Consider the following 15,638-nt stretch of genomic DNA (forward strand, 5'->3'; position numbering starts at 1 on the left):
AACTATCATATATCTCTCCTATTTGGAAACAAACTCCAACTTAAAAAGATAAGTTTATTCAGGAAGATAATCCTGAATAAGACATTCCCTTGAATAGGAAATCTCTTTCTATTCAAGGGCAATCCATACTTAATAGGAATCACTTTCCTACTTGAAGTCAATTAGGTATTCTCTCAACCACTATATAAAGGAACTTGAAGTATGTCTAAAAATACAATTACAATATACACAAAACGCTGCTCGAGCCATTACTGACTGTCTGACTTTAACATCGGAGAGTTAATCGGACAACCACCGTCCAGTTAGCTTGTACCTCGTTTTACTTCCTTACATGAGGCGATAAAAAATAATTAGAGTATACAATCTAAATACGAGGCGATAAAAATATGTTGAATAATTTGGAGATAAATAAATAAAACGAGCCAAAATATCAAAACTGATAATGTCATAAACAAGCTCGATCTTTTAACCCTTTTTCAATAACCCTTTTTCAATTTCACTTTGATGTTGTAAAGTTCTCTACCCTAATCCATATTTTTGGATTTCAATTGTATCTAATTTTATAAATTGGACTCTTTTATAGTCGGAAAAAAAATCATAAAAACCCTTATAAATAATTTATTTGAATTTTTTATTAATCAGTAATAATAAAAAAATATATTGTATATTGTTATTGTATTAATAAATAAGAAATATTGTATTAATAGAAAAAAATTTCATTTTAAAAATTAAAAATAAATGACTTATTTAAATATCTTTCCAATATATAATTGACGATTTCACGACATCTGGATGAAATTGAAAAGAGGCTAAAAGTCGAGAATTGTTTTTAGACAATATACCTTTTTTAAAATAAACCCACGAACTTGGTTCTATTTAAATTTTTGGCAAATTTAAGGTGGCAAATGGGTGAAGTTGAAATGCCGAGTTGAACTCCATCAACGCTCGACGAAAACTCAAAGCTCTATCTCCAATTCTTTTATTCTGGAAAACATGAGGTTATCACCAATTTTTTTTCGCTTTCAATGATCGTTTATGCTAACCCATTGAATTTTCTGATGAATTTATTTTACTGTTTGTTTGCAAATTTGAACAGTACCCTCAGTTTACACTTCGAAACCCCAATTGAAGACGCAGTATCTAAAATCCGATTCGCCCCGCATTCCAACAATCTCCTCATTTCTTCTTGGGACTCCGTCAGTATTTTTCAATTTCTTGATTTTACTAACTTTTTTGTTCTCTCTGATTGATGTTTTTTGTTTACTCTGTGTAGAATCTTCGATTGTACGATGTGGATAACCTCCGGTGCAGATTAACAGCAGTTCGGTCACAAGCTGCGCTTCTAGATTGCTGTTTCCTAAGTGAAACTGCGGCTCTCAGTGCGGATTCTAATGGTGCTATTCGAAGGTTTGTCCGTTTTAATTATACTACTCAACGGTTGTGCAATGTCATTTGTGCAACTAACCAATAAGGCATGTTACGACCGTTTGCATGAGATAAACGCTCTATTTTTGCAGATATGACCTGTATTCAGGAACTGATGATTTGATCGGAAGTCATGGTGATTTAGCCACATGTGTGGGATACAGTGATCAAACTTGTAAGCTACTAATACTATACTATATCTATGTATCTTATTATTGATTTGAAGTTTCAAAGTTTTAATCTTTGCATATTTTTTAGTTTCTTACACGCTGTTTAGAAGATATCGAGGAAACTTATCTGTGCATGTATGTTCGTTCTATTAGTCTCCTAGAATGTATCATATCTTATTTCCTGATAGAAAATGTAATTGATGCACATGGAGTAATAGTCCACCGAGTTTATCAGTTATTAGAAGGTTGATTGTACTGTTAGTTGTAAGAGGTCGTGCCAAAGACGTCATAAAATCACATTGTCTTACCTTTTACTTTTGTGTTTTTTTTTTACGTTTGATTGTGTTTATGTTCGAACTTTGTTTCTTGTAGCACTTTAAAATGATCCCTTCTCTTTGCTTATTGTAGGTCAAGTTGTATCAGCTAGTTTAGACAAGACTATCATGTTCTGGGATATGCGCCTGGAAAAGTCTCCATCATATACGATGAATTTGGGTGCAGAAGTTAAGTCCATGTCTCTCTCCGGGTTTGATTTGATGCTAGCTCTTGGGAAATCAGTAAATGTATATGACTTGCGAAACATGGAGACGCCTCTACATTTTAAAGAATCTTGTATGGATGTAGGAATAAAATGTATTAGCTCATTTCCTGATTGCAGAGGTACTGTCTTTGCATACATTCAACTTTTGGTTATTCTGGTAGTACGACTTAATTTTAGGATAAAGAGAATTTTTCATAGTCCTCGTGTAACCTTGTAACCTTGTAGGCTTGTCCAAGTACAACTTCGCGCATGTGTGCGAGTACATGCAAGAGGATTTTAAATAAAGATCTATTTTAATGCAGGATATGCTGTTGGATCAGTAGATGGACGGGTAGCATTAAAGTTCTTAGATCCATCCAAAACAAATGAAAGGTCAGCATTTAAATAATAGGTTTGCATATTTCTCTTTCTTCGTCTTTTTCTTTCTGCATTTGGCAGATTTAAGCCAAGATCAAATCCAGATAATCCCACCTTTTTACAAGCAAAGTAGATGATGACCTATATTTGTGTTAACATGAAGTTGTAATTAGATACGTAAATGAAGTACTGAAGCAGCTATTTCTGGTTCAGAATTAGCACCGTGAATACTTGGTTATTCTGAGGCTTTAATTGTCAACAAGTCATGTTTTGCCAGGTGAAATGTAACGTTTTACTACATTTTAATTGACAAGGTCGTTCATATAGGTAATTTTAATAGTAAGATTTGAAGTCATTAGAAATCACAACTTTCTTATTGCTGATTGTATAGTGAATTTCTATAAGCAAACTGCTGTTTGTTTCTGCTTTGATTCAGTTCACAAATTAGACAGTCAAACTCTTGCACTCTTGATATGCCTCCAAAAGAAAAAATAATTACATATCTCCAGTGGCTTTTTGTTGTGCTTCAATGCATGGGTCTGGAACAAGTATCAGTAACATTGCACTAACTAATACATCTCAACATGGTCCTGCAGATACGCTTTTCGGTGTCATCCAAGGTCAAAAGATGGAAAAGCCCATCTCGTTTCAATTAATGACATTGTTTTCAATCCAATGTACGTATAGTCTTGTCAATAGTTTTGCCGCTCGTAAGTGAAATTAATTATTAATTGGGTGTTTTGGTGTTAGTATATGCGGCACTTTTGTTACTGGTGATAATGACGGCAATGTTATTGCATGGCAAAATGAAAACAAAAGAAGATTATGTGAGGTATACTTGATCTAATTCAAACTGATACCATGATATGCCGCTTATTTACGAGTTAGTAAAAATTCTTGTGTATGTTAACTTTTTTTTTTTCATTTCAGTTCCCTAGATACCAAAACAGTGTGGCGTCTTTATCATTCAACCATTCAGGAGAACTTTTGGCTGTTGCATGCAGCTACACTTACCAGGAAGCTAATGAAAAGTATGGCCTTTCTTTTAATCCTCTCGATCTTCATTTCTGCTATGGATATTTCGATCTTGCAGTGTTGTTTTTCACGACTGCATTAAAGGTTAGAAAATGTGATGAATAATTTATGTTTTTCAATGATTGTTCCTCCTTGACAGGGAAGTGACCCCTGAGGTATTTATACAGAAGTTGGATGACAGCTAGGTCATTTTCTACTAGAGTTTGAAGCTGGCAATTACTAGTTTCAGAACGCTTGGTAGAGGTTATCATCCACGACCTCTCTACTCTACTATTTGTAGTTGCTACACGCCATAGTAAATGATCCCCGCTTTCTAAGCTTAGTGATTGCGTATATCTTGAACCAGCAAAATGGCTTTGATGGGGTGATTATGGTGCACATTTGCAGTTGCCGGTGTTCCCCATTTTGCAGATAGTTCACGCAGCCGACCGCACCCGATTTTGATACTTTTGATTCAACCATCCAGATCTTTTGATGAAATGTTGTCTAGTTAATTATGGTTTCCTTGTTAAACTTATTTATGTAAAATTCCACACCTGCAATTAACAGATTTGTCTCGCATTTGTTAGTACAAAGCACTCTGCTGCTAGTCCACTTTGAATTCACCAAAGATCTACCTAAATTTTGAATCTATTGATCTCATTTAAATACAATAATATTCTATCTAGGTCTATACGTCAGATCTATATAAATTTTAATTATTCATCTTATATGAATATAATAAATGGTTCATTACTATTATTTTTATAAATTTATATTTGAACTACTGTCTCTCGTCAGGTTTGAAAAATCACCATTTTCGCCTTAACTTTTATGTTGTATATAACTGAAAACCCCTTTTATAAGAGGGTGTTAGGCAAAAAGAATTACAATGTGAAGTGAAAATAATTGTATTTTAAAACTTGAGAGGAAAACAATAATTCGATTGTAAACTCATGAGAATAATAGTAGTTAACCCTACAATAAAATAAAATTTATCAAAATCTACTTAAATTAACGTTAGATCCACTATTAAAATCTACTTAAATTAACGTTAGATCCACTATTAAAATCTAAAGATTGTTAGATTTACTTGAAATTTGAAGTATGACATGACATGAATATAGAAAGCCTAAGAGCATCTCCAATGGAATGCTACTTTTTATGCTAAATTTAGCATGAAAAAGTGGTAAAATGCTATAGATAGCATATCATTTCAATTTTTACTCCAATGCACAAAGTTAAAACGATATGTTATAATTATTTATTAGGATAATTATCTCTTAATTTTATTTAATTGTTAATTATTTAATAATTTTTTTAATAAGATATTTTAAACTAAAATTTATGTAAATTTTTTTAATATAATAATGAGATGTTCAAAAAAAAAATTAAAAGAACCGATGAATTATATAAAAATAAATTATTTAATGTTTTTTATTATATTGATGTATGGTCTACTATTAAAAAATCAAATCGATATCGCAAAATTAAATGGAAGCACAAAATTTAAAATGAAAAAGTAGAAAAGTAAAAAAAAAAGGTTAAAATAATAAATGAAAAAAATAACCGTGATAAAATTGTAATTAATAATGGATTGCTATTGGTTGTTATAGTTTAGCATATGCTATAATCTGTGCTAAATTTAGCACGTGATATAGCATATGCTAAATTTAGCACAAACTATAGCACTACATTGGAGATGCATTTTAAGATTAAATACTAAATTATGGCATTAACACTTCATTTTAGCATTGCATTGGAGATGCTCTAATGTCTTAAAAGAAACTCTGACCTTTCATCCCCTTTCAAATTCTACCCTGACGTTGAAAATCAGTTAATTTTATCATATTATATATATTTTTTTTCATTTCAATTGTGCCCGAAGTATAAAATTGACTTTTTTTATTTGGCAAAATTTCAAAAAAAATTCTTTAAATTGACCCTTTTTGCATTAGATTAACTTTTTATATTAAATTGACTATTTTTAAAGAACCTTCTTGAACTTTTTTCAAATAAATAAAGATCAATTTTATGCTTTAAGGTACAATTGGAATGAAAAAAAATGCAAAATAGGGTAAAATTAATAAATTTTCAACGTTAAGATAGGATTGAAAAGGGTATGAAAGGTCGGGATTTTTTTAAAGCATTAAGCCATATAAATATATTAAATCCACTAAAATCGTCGAACTTCGGCAACCAGAGATGGTTGGTTATGGTCTGACAATGGTAAAGTCAATAAAATAAAATAAAAATCTAATTTTTTTGTATAAATTTATGTATATAAAATTATACAAAGTTGTTCAATTTTTTTTAAATAAGTTCACTATGTTTTTAAAATTTAAAATTTATTTAATCTTATATAAAAAAAATATCTATGTATTTTTTATAATAAAATTAATAATTATTTTAATCATAATAATATTTGTTACATTTGAATTTTATTATTTATATACTTTAATTTTTACCAAAATAGAGTCATTAAATTCAATGTGAAATTATTTTCAGATATATCATATTGTTATCATTATAATTGTCATTTTAAAATAAAATAGTACGTAGAAAGAAATATTATAGACGCATAAATAACGATTGACCAACATGAACTTTCTTTTATTATCAAAGATATTTAATTGTCGGTAGAAAATGGAAAATATAAGTTTCATCTCAAAAGAAAATAATTTTCGATGCAGCTATGCTTTGCAATGACAATCACGCATAAAATTTATCTAATTGTAATTTATAAATAAATTAACCAAATATCATTTCATATTTAAACTAGTTTCTTACGGTGAACCAATATTTTAATGCGGAAATTATTTTGATAATAGAAAAAAAATATTTATTATTTTTATAATAAATTAATAGAATATAAATTGGCGAATTATATTACGAATGTGAAAGCATGTAACGGTACACTATTTTTTTTCAGAGGCACTAGTATTTTTTAAATAACTGAATTATGGTTACAAATTACAATTTCAATTCTTTGCGAACCTGTCTAATTTTTGCAAACTCTAATGAAATATCTCATATGGTCCGACTGATTTTTTTTTAAATAAAATTTGGCTTTTCGATTAAATAAGGGACAATATAGTTGATGTATATTTTGAAACTTATGGATAATAATTTGAATTTGAATAAATAAAGAATTCCAAAGATTCAAGAAAACAAGATAAATAAAAATTCGATAATAAATAGACACTTATCAGTATAGTAGCTATTGCCCACGTGTAAAGCTAGCGTGGATAAAACGCACGCACAAATGGACAAGATATTTTTATTCAGATTAATCCAACGGTTCAAAATCTTTTTATAATTTCCTTTTCAACAAACCCTAATTCGTGGTCATTTTCCTTATTTACCCCTATATATACCACAAAATTCTGATATAGCTTTCTTGTCACGCTGCTTTTCTTTACCCTTTATTTTTGTTCACCTCCGAGTTCATCGAGAAAAATTATCAGCCGCCGCCATGTCGGACGAGGAGCATCACTTTGAGTCAAAGGCCGACGCCGGAGCTTCCAAAACCTACCCTCAGCAAGCCGGAACAATCCGCAAGAATGGATACATCGTTATCAAGAACCGCCCCTGTAAGGTAATTATTCTATTTAGATCTTTTTTTATGCATTTGATTTGATGATTTGTTTTGATTTACGGAAGATCTGTTGTTTATTAAACTGTACTGTAAATTTTATTCGGATTTGATTTTTGAATTTCGTTTATTGAACTATAGGAAATTAGGGTTTAGTGTGGATTGTGTTGTTGAAATCTAGATTTTCAATTAAGTTGCAGAAATTACTGCTCATTAGTTTTACCTATGAGTTTCGTATCATCAACTCGCTGACTGAGTTTTGTGTTATTGACTCGTTGATTTTTGTTATGACAGGTTGTTGAGGTTTCAACCTCGAAGACCGGAAAGCACGGACATGCTAAGTGTCATTTTGTTGCTATTGATATCTTCAATAGCAAGAAGCTGGAGGATATTGTTCCTTCTTCCCACAATTGTGATGTATGAATTTCCTCTGCCCGTTCCTTAATGTAATTATTTGATGATGTTTTGTGTAAAGTTTGGTTGTAAATGCCTTTGAATAATGTTTACAGGTTCCCCATGTTAACCGTACTGATTACCAGCTGATCGATATTTCTGAGGATGGATTTGTAAGATTGCGCTTTGTCCCTTTGTTTGTTATTATCTTCTCTTCATTTTTAAGATGGTATGGTTGAAGTTTGAATTATTATGTTTTACTGAATTTTCAGGTTAGTCTGCTGACTGAGAATGGTAATACCAAGGATGACCTGAGGCTTCCCACTGATGACACTCTGCTTACTCAGGTGAGTGTTGAATGAGCTACTTTCATTTCTGATGGATAAATCCTCCCTCCCTGTTTTACATACAAACAGTCGACAAAAGAAAAATATTTGTGATTAGCACTTGTAATTGCTCCTTGCTTTGTACAATAGAAAATAGTATAATTGATCTGCCATTGCCCTCTACAGGCTCTATTGCATAATTGAGGTACTCGGTTCTTCTTTTCTAGAATGTTTTTACCAGAGTTAGTAGGAACTGATTGATTATGGTTACAAAATCTACTATGAAGGTTGAGATAACTTCCTGGATGGTTAGCTGTGAATTAGTTGGATAGGATTTCTGTTTTGCATTGTGGAATAAGAGAATTACCCTCCCCCAGAAATCCCAATGCTTGTGTTTGCATCCCTCCCTGTTGAATTCTCTCCCTCCCAATGCTTCCTATGTCTACTCTTAGATACAATTTGCCATTTTACTTGTATGAACCTAGTAGATGAAAGCAAATGCTGATAGACAGAGAGGAATGGACAATTTTTCTCATTGAACACAGTAATTAATCGTCATTTTAGCCAAGTACTAAAATGATTCTAGCTGCTTGATGTCTAATGAGAGTTGTGGTTGCTATGTTTCTATGCAGATCAAGGATGGATTTGGTGACGGGAAAGATTTGGTTGTGACTGTGATGTCTTCCATGGGAGAGGAGCAGATTTGTGCTCTTAAGGACATTGGTCCAAAGTGATTGTTGCTTGCTTTGTTGGGCATGTCTGTTGTTGACTGCTGATAATTGTAGTTTAAGCAGTGCGCCACCCGTTTGAAAAACAATTTACATGAGATGTGCTCTCCAGTTATAAGTAGACTTATGATTAAGCCGCCTTTTATTATTTATTTATATTTTGGTGCTTTCTGGTGTGGAGAAGCTGCATCTGCCAGTTACACTATGCTTCTTAGCACCTTTGAATGTTTCAAACTTCTTACAGTTTCCTTTCCTCATAGATTTGCCTTTTTTTTTTTTGGGTTTCGATTACTTTTGGAGAAGTATGTACACTATCCTTGGATGATTCCTTTATGAAATGTGTTGTGGAAAAAAGTTGATGGTTTTGGTGGTGGTTCTCTTATTTTTAAATTTGTGATCTTATGATACCCAGAAGATGTAAATATGGTTATGCTTGTCTTAATTTGGATGGTGGGATATAAATCATCTTTTACTTGTTTAGTCCATAACAATTAATTTTATTAGTAATTCTATATTTATTTTTTTCAATTTAACTCATCCTTATTTTGGCTCTCATTAACGTCCTTTCTCTCTTTTGTTATCTTTCAAAGTTTTGCTTCACTTCTTTTCTAAGATATTAAGAATTGATATCCCCTCAAGTTCATTTTATAATTGAGAGGGTCATGTTTATGATCTACATCATTCATTGTAAAGGTGTAGATTAAAAAGTTATAATTGTAATTAAAATAATCTATGAACGGTGTAGATCACTCCCTCAAATTCAAATGAACTTCAAGGAATCCCGATCTAAGATATTGAACATGAGAAATTTAAAGAAGTAGAAGAGTGAAGCATTTCACTTGTCCAGTCCATATCAATCAATAATGATTTTTTTGGCTTACTCCTTTAGTTTCAGATTGTTTACAGATACTACTTTTCTTTCCATGTAAGCCTGATATAAATGTCAGTAATAATAGAAGATTGTTGACTAGAAATGGTAATGATAGGAAATTCTGTCAGTTCTGAAAAAAATAATTCCAAAATTGACAATATCCAATTTTAGGTCATGGCAATTGAGGTAAGGATGATAAAGAATGATTTTTCTATTTCTTTTCAACATTTTAAATCTTTCATATAACCATTTTGGCAGTATAAATATCTTCAAGCCTGAATCTACAAAACTTTGGGGGTTTGTATTTGTAGGGGAAGCACATTTGTAAATGTCTTTTCTGTCAAACCACAACCACACAACTCACTCCTAAACAGAATCAATAATTGCGCATTGCAGATGCCTCAGAGCTCAGTGAATGATGTATATGTTGGTTTTACGTACTGCCAATTCCTTTGTCGGCAAATCTAATGACAGTCCCACGCCAATCGTCAGGAATGGCGCCTTGCACTTCTCCTCTTAACGCTCTGAGCGAGTGACTTGTCGCAGCCTGTATTTAGCTTTCAATTTTTTTAAATAACTATGGCACCAAAATTTAATTAGCAAGCTCTCGTCTTAAAAGTTACCACCTCCACTATGTAGACATCAATCCCGAGTTTTGCAATCATTGCAGCTTCTGATATCTTGGTCTCCATTCCTCCAGTTGTATCATGAGCTGCTACGGTTATTTCAACTGCCGATAAAAGCTGAAATGGTTATTTTTGTATCTTGCATTATGATTGAACAACAGAGCAAATGTCGAATGACAATAACAATATAAACAAGACACATTTAGCACTTGAATCAACAAGCTTATAAAAATGGTTGTTCATCTAAACTATGAATCTTCTCCTAAATCGTTACTGCAATGAAGACATAATAGGAGAATCAATCTGCAAATCTATATAGTAATTTCCAAGAAAATGAAAATGAAAAATTCTAAGGTCAAATACTCTATAAATCAATCACAAATGATGCATATAGCATGACCATACACCTGAATATCCAAATATGCTAATGCAATATCAAAGCTTAATTACCGCCACAAACCTGTCTTGTTTGTATTTTGAAGTCTCGGGTCCACAACAGACCAGCTTCCATCCTCATTCACAGCTGTAATGGTTGAAAAATTTATTAAATGCCCATCTGGTTTCAAAGAAACATGCTCAATATATAGGGTGAACATGAGCACTTACCGATCTCCCTCAATAGTACTGCATCAGGATCTGTAGGCGGACGGTCATAAACACCCGGAACATCTGTCTTTAATCTTTGTTAATTGGATAACAACTGTGCCTTTCAAAAGCAAACTATGAAGTAAAAACTCTACGAGTCAACTCCACAGATTTACAAGTCAAGATACAATCCTTGTAATTACTTAGTCAAGACAACTACTATTGAGTTTTACAAGTCAAGATACAATCCTTGTAATTACTTAGTCAAGACAACTACTATTGAGATTGCTTCATTAAGCTATCACACCATTAAATAGGCAGGCTGTATTAAAAATTGTGACACAGTCACGGTCATAATGCAGTAGCATCGGAATTATAGTCGAGATTCTGACTGTGTTTTGCACAAGATAAAATGTGAACATTTAGGTACTTTATTAAGTAAGCTGTATCCAATATAAGGAAACATATGAAGGAACCAAGTTATGAGAAAAAGGATACAAGGAAAACAACATATTCTGGTTTCAAGTATGTTGCAAGATGGCGTATAATAACATCACCACTCAGTATGGTGCACCCCTGATCAAATGTGGAATTGAAGAAAATATTAGTTTTACTTGTTTAGTCACGATGTAATAATATCCCTGGAGAGACCATACCAGTAATTCATCAAGGACAGCATCCCCATGTAGAACCTACATAAGAAATGAATATATCTGATCATACTAAACAAGATAATAGAGTGTAAGAGGGAAAGGAAAGTCAACCAGGAACATCATGATACCATATGGAAATTATCAAAATTTTCCAAACCTCGAGAAAATACGTAATAAAAAGTTTGCACGAAAAATATTTTGTGATTGACTTATGTGGCCACAAACAAATGTTGTTAGCTCCCCACCATCACCCTAGAAATACACCTCCTAACAAGCCAATATATGACATTTATAGATCAGCAAGAACTTAAATGCTAGCAGATAAAGCAATGAGGCTTTTTCCATTAGTGCTAAATCATTGAGAATTATCATCAGCAACTTGTTTGGCATAACTTCAGCTCTCTACAGCAAATAGGCCCACCAAAAAGGAGATATGAACTGAACATATTGATACGGAAGCCATCTATGATGAAACAATAAAGATCAAGTAATAGCTGCTCTAGCACTGATAATGGACACTAATGTGTAAAATAGAAATTGATGACTTCATTTTACATATCAGCTTGTAATTATTCTTTCACGCATGAGGACAGCCTGTTGGAGAAGAATGGTCCCATAACAATACTTTTATTTGAATATTTAGCTACGGTCCAGACTCCAGTCAGTCCATTTATAAAAGGGGCTGGAAGTTAGCAGCCAACTTCTTGAAAAGGCAGGATCCATTACGTCTCCCATGGATAGGGATGGCCTATAAACTGCTTTTGTGCATCTGAAAGTATAAGGTTCAGTATTTATTTCTTCTTTCTTTTCCCTCACCAGATGCGTTTTGTTATTTATGACTGAACATGAGGGTGAGGATAGGCACAAGAGTGGAACTGTTCCTTTGTGATTGGAAAATCACCGGTTTGCCTTGTTTAAGAGCCTCTCAGCAAATGAGCAGGATGTGAGGCTGCATTATGGCAGATGAGCCATGTGAAGGAAGAACTTTCATGCGATAGGAAAACCTTACATGTGAGTCAATTTAACTACACCTTAGTGCAAATCTAGTTAGATCTCTCCCCTTAATTCTATTCCTCTTTTGAAGTTAAAGTTAAAGCAATACATTCTAGAGGCTATTCGCCTTTTCCCATATATGGACAGAACATTCAAAGAATTTTTGTTCTCCATTTTACAGCTGACATCATCGGCGTTTTACTTGACAAACAAGAGCATAATAGGATATAATCTGGCTCATGTACATTTGAGTTAAGCGAAGTCCCTTTAGAAGGAGAAATATCAACAAAAAAAAAAGCATTATATAAATTTTCAAGCTTTAAAGTACAATAGAAATTGAATCTTACAGGTATAAATCCAGAGTTGATCGCCTTCGCTACCATTGACAAATTAGCTGATGTTATCTGAGGAAACGAATAGAGGATTAGATAGGGCAAAATGCCCTTCTTAAAGAAATTGGAAGAGAAATCCCATATTGCATGCATAAAGCTTACGAAAATAAATAATTCAACTCTTGTTCAATGCCTAACATTTCTTTGTGAGGTTGACCATCCACATGAAAATGGAGACATTCCAATGGAAGGAATCCCCTCTGCGAGATAAGAAACTGTTAGCAATGTAGTCCGCATCCAAAAACAAAGTATGGGAATGACAAATGAGAAGAAATTAAGAAGCATTTGATGGAATGCACTTGAAGATTTCAAGTGGCATCTTGATTTTACAGCAGTAAGATACCACATTCAAATAAAACAGAATGCCAAATCAAGAATTCAAATATGATAAGAAGATGGGAAGATTTACACTCGATACAAATGATAGTATGCTATTTCAAAAAATAACATTGCATAGCAACAACATTGAAAGCATAAAATTAACAAAACCAATGAGAAAAGACAAAAGAAAGACAGAAATAAATATATTAGGTTTAGTGATTTTCCCTTGCGCATAGGGCGTATAAATCAATTTTTCCAATATAAATTAAAGTGCAGCCAATACTTTGATAATAAGTCGTCTTTTTGTACCGGTTCTTTAGCTTGTTTGTTATCTTAAGTCTCCACTCTTATGCCACCATAATATGCAACTATTTGAGGAAGCAATGTTATCAGAAGGTAGGAAATTCATTATTATCTGTGAACATGACATATTTTAAATAATTCTGGTAATCATAAACATTTCCTCCAGTGAGGGTATCTAGAAGCTAACAGGCAAAGAATGATAACAAGAGTTCGCTACTGCCATAAATGTGATGGGAATTTAACATAAATGTTATATGAGTTCATGCGTGCACATGCTGACATATTGAATAGACGAAAGCCCATGATAATGGACACTGTTGTTTGAAAGTTGAAACCCATTATGAAGCAAGCACTACAGAATGCAGAATGATACTTGCCTAAACAGCAGATGATCAGTATTTCTTATATGCTTACAGTGAAACGCATAGACTGTTTCCTTCAATCAGTGATCAGAGGAGAAGGAATGCAAATAAAGATAGATATAATAGCAATTCCCTTCAGTTACTAGATCAGTACCTCTAGCTAGTGCTCGAACAATTTCAAGATTGAGAGTTGTAACCTGAAAGAAAGCATAAGATCAAATAAAACATAATTATGTGCAAGATGTATGTTCCGTCAATAATCTATATACGACGACCACTGAGGCAATGACACATTTTCATATCATAAGAAGCACAAAGAATCTATAGATATGAAATACTACCACTCCAATCAATTTTAAAAGAAGTCAATATCAAATTGTTCCATTAAAAATTATCCCATAAAAAAACAGTTAGAGTTCATTAGCAAGTGCGGTCACTTTTTGTTGGACTTTTGTCTTCTTATGATCCGAGAAGGAGTCGCATAATGCTATAAAAGCATCAAGAGAATTAAAAAAAAAGGAAGCCACTTGATGCTCTAGGAGAACAACTTGAAGAGTTAGTTATGGCATCAGCCGTCTTTAGACATTTAAGGGAAGCTTAGGTATGAAAGGAAAACCTCATACTCCAAGTCTTTAGAAGTGGCAGTAAATTAATATAAAGGATGAAAAACACCATTTAACTCTATTGCCTATTACAATGACAACGTTCCTCTAATTAGAATTTAGAACTAGTAGCACCATAAGGTCAGGGACATTTCTAGAAATAAGGAGCAAAGGGAAAAAAGAGAAATCTCACAGAAATACGTGTGGCAACAAAACCAGCCTTGACAAGTGGCTGGCTCAATCCTCCCTTATGAACTCCTGATTTGCTAGCCTGAAAGTGCCCAAAAGAGCCTAAATCCAGAAATGTAGTCAATCTTATTGATCTCAAAACAACACTGTGTACACAAACAACATTAAAATTTGTTTGTTTGCTCGCGTAAAATCTGTGCTATAACATCCTTAAGAATAAAAAAAGTGGCCCAAAACCATTCACGGTCATGTTTAATGTATGATTCAATAGTAAAGTTAAGAAATTAACCTGCTCCATGAACAACAACAAAACTGCTGGAATCAAACGAAGTTTGTTGTTCAAAATCATTCACATCGCAGGAAATTTCCGATTTTCCAGGAGCCCTGCTCCAATCCATCCCAAGAACCTTTTGTGATCCGGACCCAGTAATAAAAGCTTGCCTTAGGTGAGAGGACACAGTCTCAAGATTGTGTTCATTTACCTTCTCTAGCTCATTCTTGCAAGTAATTGCTGCACCTCCTGCATCAAGTACTATGACACATCAATTACCAATATACACAGACACAAAAAAATGAAATTTCTTGAACCAAATCCATCAGTTTCTTGTGAAAATTTCGCATTTTGCATATGTGGGTATTATGGAATAAGCTCATGCATACCCTGAATATCACAAGAATCATAGCATTTCAACATAAAGATTGAATCTTTTACTTCCTGAATCATGCAGATATATAAATTCTAACAAACAAACTTGATTTGTTCATCAAATTAAGCTAGTAATGAGGTATATATTAAGAAGTCAGAGACAAACCAAGCTTAACGATGCAGCGAATTGGATTGGGTAGATTAAGAGCAGCAGCATCCTCCATCATCTGGTCCGTTTCTTCACTAATATTTTTGATTGCCTGTTCTGCTTTGAACCAAGAACGAAAGCGTGCAAGATGACGACGTAAGGGTCAATTTCAATGAGTGGAAATCGTGTCATTGACTCTATTGGTGAATAAAATCATATTTTAAGAAAGGGATTAGAAAAAGGGCAAATGTTGTAAAAAGGCCAAACCTTTTACAAAAGTTTCACAAAAGTCCTGACCTTTCAATTTTGTCGGTTTTGGCCAAAAACAAATTATTTGGTTTCAGTTGTGGCCAACTCTCAATTTGATTTCAATTTGCCTATGTGACGCCTATGTGGCG

General features: G+C 33.0%; 2 protein-coding genes across 2 annotated transcripts; one reads left to right on the forward strand and one right to left on the reverse strand.

Annotated features, from left to right (window-relative positions):
* The first annotated feature begins 902 nt into the window (after positions 1 to 902).
* Positions 903 to 8,914, forward strand: LOC126687604 (mitotic checkpoint protein BUB3.3-like). The gene is made up of 16 exons (XM_056106334.1): positions 903 to 998; positions 1,097 to 1,196; positions 1,274 to 1,407; positions 1,518 to 1,600; positions 2,004 to 2,255; positions 2,439 to 2,508; positions 3,090 to 3,170; positions 3,244 to 3,325; positions 3,424 to 3,524; positions 3,668 to 3,708; positions 3,825 to 3,892; positions 6,833 to 7,105; positions 7,397 to 7,519; positions 7,612 to 7,668; positions 7,768 to 7,842; positions 8,454 to 8,914. The coding sequence occupies exons 1-16, from the start codon at positions 994 to 996 to the stop codon at positions 8,553 to 8,555; spliced, it is 1,647 nt and encodes a 548-aa protein (XP_055962309.1). The 5' UTR covers positions 903 to 993; the 3' UTR covers positions 8,556 to 8,914.
* Positions 8,915 to 9,607: 693 nt separating this feature from the next.
* LOC126687708 (isopentenyl phosphate kinase) lies at positions 9,608 to 15,427 on the reverse strand. Its single transcript, XM_050382265.2, has 12 exons — positions 15,259 to 15,427; positions 14,736 to 14,966; positions 14,451 to 14,548; positions 13,810 to 13,852; positions 12,808 to 12,869; positions 12,625 to 12,681; positions 11,288 to 11,323; positions 11,130 to 11,207; positions 10,653 to 10,719; positions 10,507 to 10,569; positions 10,047 to 10,150; positions 9,608 to 9,967 (listed from the first exon to the last, which is right to left on the reverse strand). The coding sequence occupies exons 1-12, from the start codon at positions 15,317 to 15,319 to the stop codon at positions 9,854 to 9,856; spliced, it is 1,014 nt and encodes a 337-aa protein (XP_050238222.1). The 5' UTR covers positions 15,320 to 15,427; the 3' UTR covers positions 9,608 to 9,853.
* Positions 15,428 to 15,638: the final 211 nt, after the last annotated feature.

This window comes from Mercurialis annua, linkage group LG6 (genome assembly GCF_937616625.2).
Source record: "Mercurialis annua linkage group LG6, ddMerAnnu1.2, whole genome shotgun sequence".
Lineage (NCBI taxonomy): Eukaryota > Viridiplantae > Streptophyta > Magnoliopsida > Malpighiales > Euphorbiaceae > Mercurialis > Mercurialis annua.

Coding starts and splice junctions, on each gene's coding strand:
- LOC126687604 (XM_056106334.1), top strand. Junction 3,326..3,423: donor ACAAAAGAAGATTATGTGAG/GTATACTTGATC, acceptor TTTTCATTTCAG/TTCCCTAGATACCAAAACAG. Junction 7,669..7,767: donor ATATTTCTGAGGATGGATTT/GTAAGATTGCGC, acceptor CTGAATTTTCAG/GTTAGTCTGCTGACTGAGAA.
- LOC126687708 (XM_050382265.2), bottom strand. CDS start 15,319: ATGATGGAGGATGCTGCTGCTCTTAATCTACCCAATCCAATTCGCTGC. Junction 14,967..15,258: donor TCGCTGCATCGTTAAGCTTG/GTTTGTCTCTGA, acceptor TACTTGATGCAG/GAGGTGCAGCAATTACTTGC. Junction 12,682..12,807: donor GGTCAACCTCACAAAGAAAT/GTTAGGCATTGA, acceptor TCGTTTCCTCAG/ATAACATCAGCTAATTTGTC.